General features: G+C 39.7%; 1 protein-coding gene across 7 annotated transcripts in view; it reads right to left on the reverse strand.

Annotated features, from left to right (window-relative positions):
* The window catches only part of wt1a (WT1 transcription factor a), a 29,394-nt gene that overhangs the window by 7,566 nt on the left and 9,438 nt on the right, over positions 1-12,390 (reverse strand). The window contains exons 4-8 of one of the 7 annotated variants that reach the window (XM_085280681.1): positions 10,804-10,887; positions 4,682-4,781; positions 2,067-2,211; positions 631-720; positions 170-253 (exon numbers count right to left, since the gene is read on the reverse strand). In XM_085280681.1, the coding sequence (XP_085136807.1) occupies positions 170-253; positions 631-720; positions 2,067-2,211; positions 4,682-4,781; positions 10,804-10,887 (503 nt within the window). Of the gene's footprint in view, positions 1-160; positions 721-2,066; positions 2,212-4,681; positions 4,782-10,803; positions 10,888-12,390 lie in introns of all 7 variants that reach the window. The other 6 variants (XM_085280680.1, XR_014893127.1, XR_014893126.1 and 3 more) reach the window with 6 other exon arrangements.

The following is a 12,390-nucleotide window of genomic DNA, read 5'->3' on the forward strand; positions in this document are numbered from 1 at the left end:
TCGAATATTTTGCTGCTATATCTCTTCATGCATAGTAGCACCAGTCTATTAACATTCTTTTTATTTCATAGGAATTAAAATGAACATTTTCAGCTATAATATACATGTATATAAATATTAAATGGATGAAGAAGAAATGAAAAAATAAAAGTTTACGCACTTGTTTTACCTGTATGAGTCCGTGTGTGTGTCTTAAGGTGGTCAGACCGAGAGAACTTTCTCTGACACGTCTCGCATTGGAACGGTTTTACTCCTAAACACATGTACAGTAAGCATGCACACGCATTCAGCACGAGTTCACATAAACACATACGGAAAACACACATTCAACATCACACACACACACACACACACAGAGGGAGATAGAGAAATACAGTAGAGCAAAGGCTTGCAGAGAAGCCATTCCAAAGTTTGGCCAGCATTTAGCAACTTCATCTGAAGTGAGTTCAGTACAGTGCACCAATGAACACAAAACTTTAAAGACGGCACTGTCTTTAAAAATAAACAAAACAAAAACAAAGCTGTCATGCAAAAAGCAGAGGAGAGCGAGAAGAGAGAGGGAGAGAGCAAAAGGCCAGGAAGAAATAAAAAATGAAGTCAGACAGCCCGCGGGAGTAAAACCGGTCAAACCTGTGTGCCTCCTCTGGTGTCTTTTAAGCTGGTCAGAGCGCGAAAATCTGCGGCCACAGTCTGTGAACTCACACTGGTAGGGTTTCTCCCCTGGACAGAGACAAGAAAAAGAACACAGAGGATTAATTTAGACATCCTTTCAACTTATTTTATCACATACTCACAGCTGGTCACTCTTGCAGTGATGGAAAAAAGCAGGATCTGTACAGATGAAACCAACAGGCCAGTTTATCAGCCCGTCCAGAACATTGTGCAGCAGCTTTGAACCTGATTGTTGCAACGTGATCAGTCATGCAGGAACACCAACACTCATATTACCAAAGATCACTTATAAACATATTTTTCAAAAAAAAAAAATACAATCCAATTAAAACGCGTTGCTCAAAATATGATTTTGCATAGTCGCAGTCACTGTTCAGTCACACTGAATGAATGAGAGGTAGCAGCAAAAGATCCAGGCAGCTGCCTGACATGAAAGCAGAACAACAGTATTTAACCACATAAGCAATTAAACAAACAAGCAAATAAACAACAAAAGAAACCAATAAAAGAGTCAATAACTTGATAAATAAAAAAATCAGGATCAGATGAAATTGAGGGGAAAGAATTAAGGAATAAATTTGCTGGTTCTGATCAAACTTTTGACCCGACTATATACAGCATATAAAGATCACCTTGGGCTCTGGGTATTTCCTGAAATCCAACAGACTAAATGAGTAAGTAAGAACACGATTAAAAAATGTATTAATGGGTAATTAACAAAATAATTATTTAAGCTATAAAATGTGTGTGCAAAGGTAACCACAACACAAAAACCAAAGCTTTTAAGATTTATATCAGGGTAAGTTGTGGACAACATTTTTTTTAATACATTTTCAAACACACTTTGTAAAAATAAATAAATAAATAATAATAATGAATAGTATTGAAGAGATTAATGGTCTCATTATGGCTGTTTTATTGTTTATAATAACAAAAAAGCATATACTCAGAATAACACTGATTATTTTTAACTAGTGCTATTCTGAGAGTATGCACAGTGACATGTTCTAAAGTTTTAGGTAATTTAGAGATTATATGTAAAATCTGAAGGGCTCACATCTGTTAGTGCATGCACGTTTGGCTTTGTTTTTGACTTTTGAGTCATTGAAAATAAAATCACCACAGTGAAAGGTTCTTTTCTGTGCAACAGACCCAACTGAAAATCTCTTTCTCTATATTTCACCAAACAGGAAATATTTCCTGGCAAGAGGAGACACGGAAATCAGAGCCGATGGAAACTTCATTTGAAGAAGTTTGTCCTCCTGAAGCTCAAAAAACGTAAGCGAAGTAGAAAGCCTTTATTGAAGTTAACAGCACTGCTGGGAAATGTGTGCAGAACGCCGCTGCTGTCGGCAGTCATGTGATGAATGTGTCAGCAGAGCGTGCGTCTTCACCTGTGTGTTTGCGGCTGTGCATCTGCAGATGGGAGAGCTTGAAGTAGCGCTTGTTGCATCCTGGGTAGGCGCACATGAACGGGCGCTTCTCGCTGCTTTCTGACCGCATGATGGCTGGAGCGATGCTGGGCACCCGACGCACGTCCTGCACCCACCCACCCACACACACACACACACACACACACACACACACACACACACACACACACACACATATTTAAAGCTAAACTGCTCAATGCAGAATTAACAAAAACTCTCCCAGGACATCAATAGCCGAAGCAACAAAAAAAAATTGCCTGTTTTCTAAATTACATTTAGAAAACAGGCAATTAAATCTGTCCTGCATGTAAATGAGTGCATGAGATCTCCATGTTGGGGTTCATTATGATGAAATGGTCATATATTCATTAGATGGGAATTAGCAGTAAAATGACCCCAGGCTGAGTGCAGCCCAAAGGGAGCAGTTAGTCACGCTTTTTAGACCGACCCCCTAACAGTGCCCCCCACTGCATCGCTCACAGCCGGAGGAGAAAACAGGAAAACACACGTGACCAAAGGGACAAATTCAGTGTTTACATTTATTTACACTACCAGACGTCTTGGCGTTTCATTTCACCTGCTGGTTATTTAATCTACATTGACACGGTAGTACACACTCTTCATGTTTCCTTTAGCCGTCCGTCTTCTGTTTCCACTTTACACCCCTCCACCTCATTCTTCCCTTTATCACTTTCTCTTTTCTCCCTCTTTCCCTCCACACTGCCTCCCATCTCTCCTCCTCCTCCCCTGTTTGCAGCATCTGCTCTTCATTTCCTCAGCGTTTAGCATAATGACCAGCGATTAAGAGGTCAGCCCTGTTCTAATTAGAACTGTTAACATTAGAGCTGTTAAGAGTCACCTACCGTGCCCATGTGAACATCGAGGCAACCATGAGCTGTAAACTGATCAGAATCCACAGTGTGTGACACACAATACAAACTCTTTGCACTGATAGTTTATTATGTGTTAATGTAGGGAGTCCTGATGCGTTTAATATTGGATAAATGCTTTAAAAAATATGTATATGGTTAAACATACAGCACTAAATACATTTGTTCGATGAAATCTGACAGCATTTTATGATTCTGCACTGAGATGATGAACATTTAGGATTAAGAATTACAGATCTGATTCTTCATTTTTATTTCGGGTTATAATTTAGTCTCACAACCCTGCATAGCGAGTTACACAGCTAGACAGTTTAAGCTGTCTGTGCAGTGGGTTTATTTACAGCAGTAGCCTCATTAACTTTGGTAAACGTTTTTGCTGTGGCTCAAAGGAGTTACCTGCTTACATTGGGGAGATATTGTTAAATCTTCAGAGATGTAGAGGACATGGCTGATTAAAAGGTAAACTGTCAAGAAAAACTTTTATGCAATAGAAGAGCATGAAAAAAATACACAAATATCAGCATAAAAAAACTATTTTCTTCAAATATTGATAATTAAATATTATTATTCTAGGTGTCTTTCTACCATTTAAGTCATGTATATTACTTTAAAAAATGTGATCTAAAATGACATATCCGTTTAATTAATTTTGACCACACTGGGCCTCCATACGAAATAACCCAGATCTAAGAAGTAACGTGTTTGCTGAAGGTCTGTTTAGCTGATTTAATGTGAGACCAACAACAACGACTTTGTGAGACTAAAGTGTTATAGTTAGCTGATCAGAGGCTTCAGTTTTTAACACTCTGTGTAATAATGACTGCAGGCCATGAGGTAATATTAATGAAGAGTGAAATTCCACGGCTGTCATCTGTATTTCCTTTGGCAGTGACTGGGAATTAGTGTAATCCCTGTAATAAAAATATGGAGCAAAGCATCATTTTGCTGCTCAATCTGTTATCTCACTTTTTAGCAGCTCTTAAATTATACTTTAAAAAGGAACAGGAGTGAGATATTGTTTATTCTTTTGTACCGAGCAAGATCTCAGAGAAGGAAAAGGAACAGAGTGAGTAATGAAGCAGGCCCCAGAAAGAAAGATCTCAAAAAGTCCTGTTGTGGACTAAGAGCAGGTCTGGAGAATCTCCTGCTCCCTGTCCTTTAGAGCAGCTGACAGACAATAATTAAAATCTAATGATTTATTAACATGCTGATCCCTGCATGGAAACTGCATCGTTACCCAGCGTAACCCTGAGTGTGTGTTTCTCCACTGCTAATGGATTTGTGGAAAAAGATTCCTCTTGACTTTTAAAGTCGCCTTATAAGAGCCCCTGAATGTGTGTGTGTGTGTGTGTGTGTGTGTGTGTGTGTGTGTGTGTGTGTGTGTGTACGCGCAGGTATTTGTGTGTATGGGTTTGTAAATCTGTGCTCTGCTGCATATCAGTCCTCTTCACGTAGCCTGTTCATTGCATCAGACTCTCCACCACTCATCTTCTTCATTCCACCCATTAGAAAAATACGCTCTGGCTCAATCGTCTGTTTTTGCTCTTCCGTTTATCAAAGTGACCTCAGGTGTTTTTCAGTATTGTCAAGCATGTGGCTACACTCTGATCTTAACACATGACCTCAGGGTGACCTCTTGACAAAGAGTTAGGCGCATGCAGGAGAAGCAGTAATGTGGGTTCCTACCTGTAATCCCCTGAAGACTCCATGTGTGTGTATGCGGTACTGCGTGCTGCAGCTGTATACCATCGGGGTGCTGGGGTCACTGTCATAACTGGCTGCGTGGCTGCAAACACAGATAGAGAAACAGACCGTTTTATTAGCTGCTGCTGTTGTGGTCTCTAAACCCACCAAGTACCAGACGTCTGTGAGATGTGATTTCTGAAGGTCTGTCATGGCCACACGTTTGATCTTAGATATTCGTCTGCATCACACCTCACCAGACAGTTTCCAAAATGCAAATGCAAGTATATTTGGTGTTTTATTGTTCTCTTTGGGAATAAACATGTCCATGTCATTTACATATGCTTATACATATAACCCTTTTTTCCTGGGGTTTCAGTGCATGGTGTGCTTATTAGCACAAGGATCCAGAAAATCAAAACTTACTGTTCTCAAACAGAGCGGCAGGACAGACAGCGGTTAGTTGCATCCCTGTTGCAAAGGAAGAAAGCTCTGGATTTGGATTTGCTGGTCAAATAAGGACCATGCAGAGGTGCTGGAGAGGAAGACCGTTCTTTTTAACCAAGTTTAGATGTAAAGAGTCTTTTTAAAGACCGGAGAAGACATCTGACATCTGATAAAGTCGTCTTCCAGTCAATTCAATCAGCTCCCATGTAGCTAAACTGGCTGGCATTGGTACAGTAAACATACTGGTATATGTGGTGTCCGGCATGGAAGCTGTTTTTTATACAATCGAGTTCATTTAGAAATGGCGTGATCGCAGAATGACTCAGACTGTGGCACAGAGTCAAGCGGTGTCGTTGTGTTAAATTAATGCCTATTTTGGACATTTCAAAATAAATGACAGCTTTATTTTTATTATTAATATAATACTAATATACCGTAAAAGCATAAGGAGCACTATTTCATTACTCCCGAAAAGTTGGCTCCAAAAATCAAGTGTCCACCGTGCTGCAGTATACCGTGCTACTAAATGACGGTAGAAGCTCAAAACCTCTTCAGAGTGAAGTCAGAGAGTCCAAGATGAATGTGAAGTGTACACACACCAGATTTTAAAAATGCAATAGCACGCAAATCTCTGTGTTGGCTGGTAACATTATTACCCTGTCACTGAGAGCCCATAATACAAAACACAGAGTCCACTGTACTGATGTCACCAGTGGTGATGTATGGTGCTGATTTCCTCGTTTGTGCACAGGCCTCTGCTTTTTGGGGAAAATATTTGGCCAAAAACACAAAGTTTTTGCCTCATACAAAATCAGCTTCACTACATGGAAGTGTCACATCTGAAATGATATAATCAAAGAATATACTTGCAACTAAACTTAACTTAGATGGCAAACACACTTCAGAAAAATGAGCGCATTAAATGCTAAACTATTTCTCTAAAGAGACTATTATTATTATATAAATTAAGATTAACCCATTAACACCTAGCATATCATATTAGATACAAATAGTTTTTGTGAGTTTTTCAGGCTTCTACATCATCAGTGTGTTTTTTCCCCACCAAAAAAATCTAATATATATAATATATTTCTAAGTAATAAATTGCAAAAGAAATGCCATATGTAGCAAATATGACACAAATTAAAACACATATGCAAATGAATATCTAGTTTGTTGTTTTAATTGTCAGAAGATTCAATAAACACTCGATTTTTTTTAACAAAATTGAATTTTCTAGCAGTAATTTCATGGTTCAGGCTTTAAACGGTTAATATTTTACAGTTGATCAAGGAAAATAATCAAGCAGCTGCTACAGAAACTCTTCCAGTCACGTATTTCACATGACTTAAAGGGCAGAACAAAACCTGCTCTGTTTGACACAGCTGCCTCTCATATCTTCTTATCATAACACCCAGAGACACAGAAAGCTCTTGTCTATGAAATGTGTTATATTTCAGTCTGTCTAACCAAACGAGGAGGATGGGAGTTTGCATCCTGTGCCGCTGCAGTGGAAAATGCACACCGTACAGCCGAGCGCGTATAAGGTGCTCTTTGTCTGCCTCGATTATCCCAAAGACAGGAAGACAGTCACTGCAACTGACTTTACATTGCACTGCAAGCTCCTTTGCTGCTCCTTATTCATTCATCTTTATGTCTATGCGATTAGTAATAGTGGGTGATGTACTTTACATAATGAGAGACCCAAGTCAGTCAGTCCTCTGACAACCACCTCGCTGTGAGGCTGGACAGCTGTGGATGTGACCGCAGACGTTTGTGGCATTTTACATCACACAGACGTAAAACAGAAGGAGATGACATCTGACAATATAAAAGATATAACTGTGTAATGAAGAGTTGTTTGAAAATATGTAGTTCTGTTAAGAGTGTAAAACCAGAAAACACTACGAGGTCCTTCAAAAGGCAAAATAAGACAAGGCTGTCCATTAACTTCATCTTGTCATGGCGAATGTACTTACAAGCTATCCTTTGGTGTTCACCCTTGAAGCATCAGGCTAGGGTATCGGTATCATGTGTGTCAAAACCAGAATACCTTCCTAACTGCCACATGTACTTTTTCAGAGCCCAAATCTAAGTAGCAAGGTGAAGCAAAAACAAAATCCGCGAGTTAAAAATGGAGAACAGAATGCAAAACACAAATGTCCTGGTGGGACAGAAATCATGGATCACAAACCTGCAACTCATGTCATCCTGTCAAGCTCACGAGGCAGACTCTGTAGGGATGGTTACCTCTTGGCAGCAAGAATGTCTCAAATATAAGTTAAATAAAGGATGTCTCATCTTATATATCTGCAGCTAGAGCAACAAACCACGGATGCTAAAGACCTGTAATGTGTCTAATGAGGAGATGCAGGAGGAATCTGAGAAAACAGCGTTATATTTGCTCAAAATATCAAGGTCACAGCAAAAAGACTGAAAGCAGAGAGAAATAATACTGTAACAAATAAAAGGTATATAAAAAATAGTGTTGTTACCCTACAGTGTTTCTGCAGAAAAGAGTCAGAAATGAGCAGACTAGCAGTTTTTGGGCTAATGCAATCTCACCAACCGGTAGCTCCAGCTTCATTTTTTGCAGCACATATCTGTGCAAACTTTTCATGTCAGGAAAAAGAAAACAAATGCATTTCTTGAATAAAATACTCACATTTAAGGCAACTTTCAAACAGGTTATATAGTTATAGCAATAGCTGGTAAGAGCTACAACTTCAGGCACAACTTTGAAGTTTGATCTGTGATGAATTTCAGATTGATCACATTATGAACGATGAGTGACGACGTGCTTCCACATTTCCATACGGAGTTGTTAGTGAGTGTCAGAAACTCCTGCAAGGACTCTTGTTTATCATTTCTAATCACTTTGATCCAAAAAAGTGTTGCAAAGTCTAAAGAGGGTCAGCTATTCAAATTCTTCCTCCTTCATGGTTGTAGGTTGAGCAGACGTTAGTGCACACGCTCATCTGCAGAACCATGAAGGAGATCTTCCAACACGTGCAACCACTGTGTCACTCTCGATCAGGTGTGATGTTTGAATGCAAAAAACTGAAAACACATCTATGACGGGAACTAATGATTTGCTATGATGTGCTAAAACAATAAAACTAATAATAACACCACACATCAGTGCTTTATGATACTGAGAGAGTGTAATGGCAAATAATCAGAGTTGCTGAACCACATTTGAAATACGTGGTCTCATATTTCTACAGAATGTCTCTGGCACTACTGCAGGTCTTCTCCAGCCTTCACTCTTTCACACTGAGCAAACAGCTGATGTGCACTTTATCGTTTTAGTGTTTAGTTTCCAAATCGAAATAATAGGAAGGGAGGAATCTGTACTTCCTGTCTCAGCTCAGCTCCCCTACACTTCCACTTCCTCAAATCCTGCTCCTCCCCTTCTTTCTGCTTTCCTTTCTCTTCCTCATCATCCTCATCACTCCTCAACCCTTCATTTCTCCTGCTGTCCATCACAGATGCCACAAAGTCAGAGACAGCCCTCTGAAACAGTAAAAATCACTCAGCTAGCATGAAGCCACAGGCAAAATGAAATATTTTCTATTTCAAAAGTTTATTTAAGTGAATAAAACCACATTAATACCGGCTTTAAAGAGCCCACCACACATACATACACACCCACACTGCTCTCACAAAACAGCAGTACCACACAGTACCACACCTTTATCCATATACAAATCTCTATTACACACACACACACACATTCATCTGTTAACCAAGATGAATGCCTCTTGGCTCGGAGCAGAAAGCTATTTGTGAGTCGACACAGATGCTGACCAGCAGTAAGCTATGCAGGTCACAGTGACATACAGCACAGCGCATGCTTTTCGGTGCTTTTAAGATCGTCTGAACAATGCTGACACTTCAGTGATTATTTCTGCATGGTTTCTAATTGGTGTCTGGCAGACAGGAATATAAGAAGCCGTGGGAAAATGTGATAGATACTCGACCCAGGATGAGAACAAAGACAAGCGCTGGCGCCAAAACCCCACTGGTTTTACAACTTTGCAAAAATTATCAGCATGTAAAATTTAGGAGCAAACATTTGCTAATATAGACGTCTTTCACTATATCCGTACTTTGACATTAACAGTATTTCTGTTAATTATCTTTTTGGCTGGTAAACCGCACTGAAAACACTTCTAAGGCATTCTTAAGTTACACTGCTTTCAAAAACTTAATTTAAATCAATTGAATTTTATTTATATAACACCAAATCACAACAACAGTTGCTTCAAGGTCTTTGTACTGTAAGTTAAAGACCCTACAATAATAAATTGATCTATATTTATTGTTCCTACATCCTTTTAGGAATTAAAACCCATGTTTGACCTTTAAAGCTATGCTTGTGTTTTGTTTCAAGGTTCTGTAAGATTATTCTCATTTATCAAACACTCAGTGGCTGTAAAGTTTATCACAGTGCACTAGCATGAGCGAGTCAAAAAACAGAGCAGTTGCAATAAAAAGTACCCATTACAGTATGCTGAGCATGGCTGTCAGTGAAGCAAACTAACAAATGGTGGAATGGCTTTAAACAGACATGTGCCTAAACATCTGTGTGTAACCAACTAAAACAGATCTAACCTCTAAACAACAATCAGCCAACAATCATCTTCTCTAAATATGCATCCATTCTCTTCTGCTTATCAGGGTCGCGGGGGGGGGGGGGGCTACCACAGGGTAACATCTGTATTAATGTCAAGGCAACAATGCTTTTGAATATTTTGATCTGCAACACAGACAACCCCCACTGAAAAAGAGCACCAGTCTGAAGTACAGTGATCAGATCAATGGTTGCTGAGTTAGGCAAAGAACAGACGGCGATCAATTGACTAATAAGTGATATGAGATGATCAATGTTGCTCACCGGCTTTAATGCTGTGGCTGATCAGTGGTTTAAATGAATGTTCTTACCTGCTCAGTAGTAGATGCACTTCCATTTGGAACAATACTTCTAGTACTATAAGTTATAGTATAGCAAAAAGTAACTATTCCTGCTATTTATATTAGTAATAACAAAGGCAAAGTCCTGACAGAAGCGGGTCTTGCCATTCTGCTGTCATACTGATAAAACCTCCAGGCACTGGGACCTGACAGCAGCATGAACAGAATCACCAGTTAAATTTGAAAACTGCTTAAAAATTTGATAGCAAATCCTATTTAATGGCACATCTCGCTTTTATAATGTCTCTGGTAACAGGAAGAATAGATGTAGCATTTGAATTAAGTAAGGCTGGTGTATGTTGTAGGAACTTATGCTATTTAAACAAACGTCCTACAAAACTGGCGTCCTTCTAAATCACAGAGAAAGTGGTTGCTGCGTTGTTTACATGCTAAGATAAAACAAATGAGCACATGAGTTTGAACCCAGTGTCTTGCCGTCCATGCAGCAGTACCTCAAACCTTAAAAACCAAATTGAAGCGTGTGTTTTACCGGCTTGTTCAAACTCTACATCACAGCGACGCAGCAGGTGGGAAAGACTAAAGATGTTCTTTCAGCGCTGAAAACTGCCGCTGCTGTTCCAAAAATAATGAGTCTGCTCACTCTCTTCGACCTAATCTTCCCTTCACATGACCCACTGTCCTATTCAGCCCAAACCTGACAGACTCCTGCTGCTTAAAGAGAGCGATGGATGAGTTCCTACCTCTTTATGGTGGATGCCAGTGTATTGACAGGGTTCCATGCCACACACTCCAACTGAGAGGTCATTTGATATAAATTTTCACCGCTGTGGAGGAAAGAAAAAATGTAGAAGAAAAGCTCATGAGCTGTGCAGTGGACTGTCAAGCACCAGGACACGGTTGGGTGTATGTGTGTGTGTATTCACTCGCTTTTGTCGTCCGCTGTAGAAGCACGCTAATGAAAAATGCCAACACACACAAACACCCACACAGTCACAGGTGGAGCTGAGATTAAAAAATGTTCCTCGGACACCAAGAGAGCCAAATTATCTCATTACGGCCATCTTTCATTAAACACGGCAGACTCGAGAATCATTATTCAGAGCTGCCATGCGTTTAAATACCTCACGTGCACACACACACACACACACACAATGGATTTATAGCTCTCACCCCTAACACCACAGTCCCTCTATTACACCACCTGCAGGCACATAGCAGTGTGGATGGGGTAGATGTGGTGCCTGGTACCCTGCTCGTTACACAGCTATTATTTTACAGTACAACAGGGGCACACGGCCAGCTGGGCCAAATGGTATATCTGCTGAAATACTGCTGGGATGGAGGTTCAGAGCAAGATTTAAAGCAGCTATCCATGACATTTTCAAATAAATATGTCTGCTTTTCTTCTCTCACTGGATCCATTGCTGACCATCTATTTTATGACCATTATCGGTCCCCTCCCCCTTTTTTTTGTTGTTGCCGTAACACCCAGCGTGTGTTACAGCAGGTGTTTCCTGGAAAAACCCTCCACTTCACAGTTAACCTACAAAAGAATTTATCTTTTCTTCAGAATAAACAAACAGAGAATTTATCTCAAGAAGTGCCACAGAGGATCAAAAACAGCACAATTACCAAATATCTATAATTTTGATAATAACTATGTAGGCAGGCTTTTTGGATAGGGATGTACAAATCCAACTTTTTCCCACTTCCGACACAATACAGACACTTTGGCTGATTTGTCTAGGCTAAAATAATAAACTGAAGTGACTGGGAATCTAGGTTTTATGTTGAAAAGTAGAAAACAAATGCATCCAAGAAGATAAAATGATCTGAAGGGGTAAATTAATAAAGGTGATCGCAGTTTGAACAACATAGAACTGAACTGTTGAAATGTTGCCTCCATCTCAGTGAAGTGGATGTCAGTGGAACTCAGCATGAAGCACTCAACAAAACATCCACTCATGCTGTCTTCGCAACAATGGCAGTAACCATATCCAACTTCTTAATAGCAATGAACTGGTCTGCATTGGTGCATCATATCTTTATTCTCTTCCCCCTCCTGCCCCCCCCCCCCCCTCTTTCTTAAATAGATAACTATCATATCTGATATCATATCTCACAGTACAATAATATTGAATGGGTGCATTGTTGTATTTTGTCATGTTTCTCAGGTCTTTGTCTGAATTTCTACGAACATTATTGCTAAGGATTGTCTTATTGCATTGGAGTCACACTGGGTTAAATATGTACACTTGGGTTTTAAGGGGTATTTATTATTTTCTTCTTTTTTTGGGTTGTATGGAAGCCCCAAACGCAATTTCATT

The sequence above is a fragment of the Mchenga conophoros genome, linkage group LG7 (genome assembly GCF_057382185.1).
Source record: "Mchenga conophoros isolate Kocher_MC1m ecotype Shallow Benthic linkage group LG7, M_conophoros_male_GT1.1, whole genome shotgun sequence".
Classification (NCBI taxonomy): Eukaryota; Metazoa; Chordata; class Actinopteri; order Cichliformes; family Cichlidae; genus Mchenga; species Mchenga conophoros.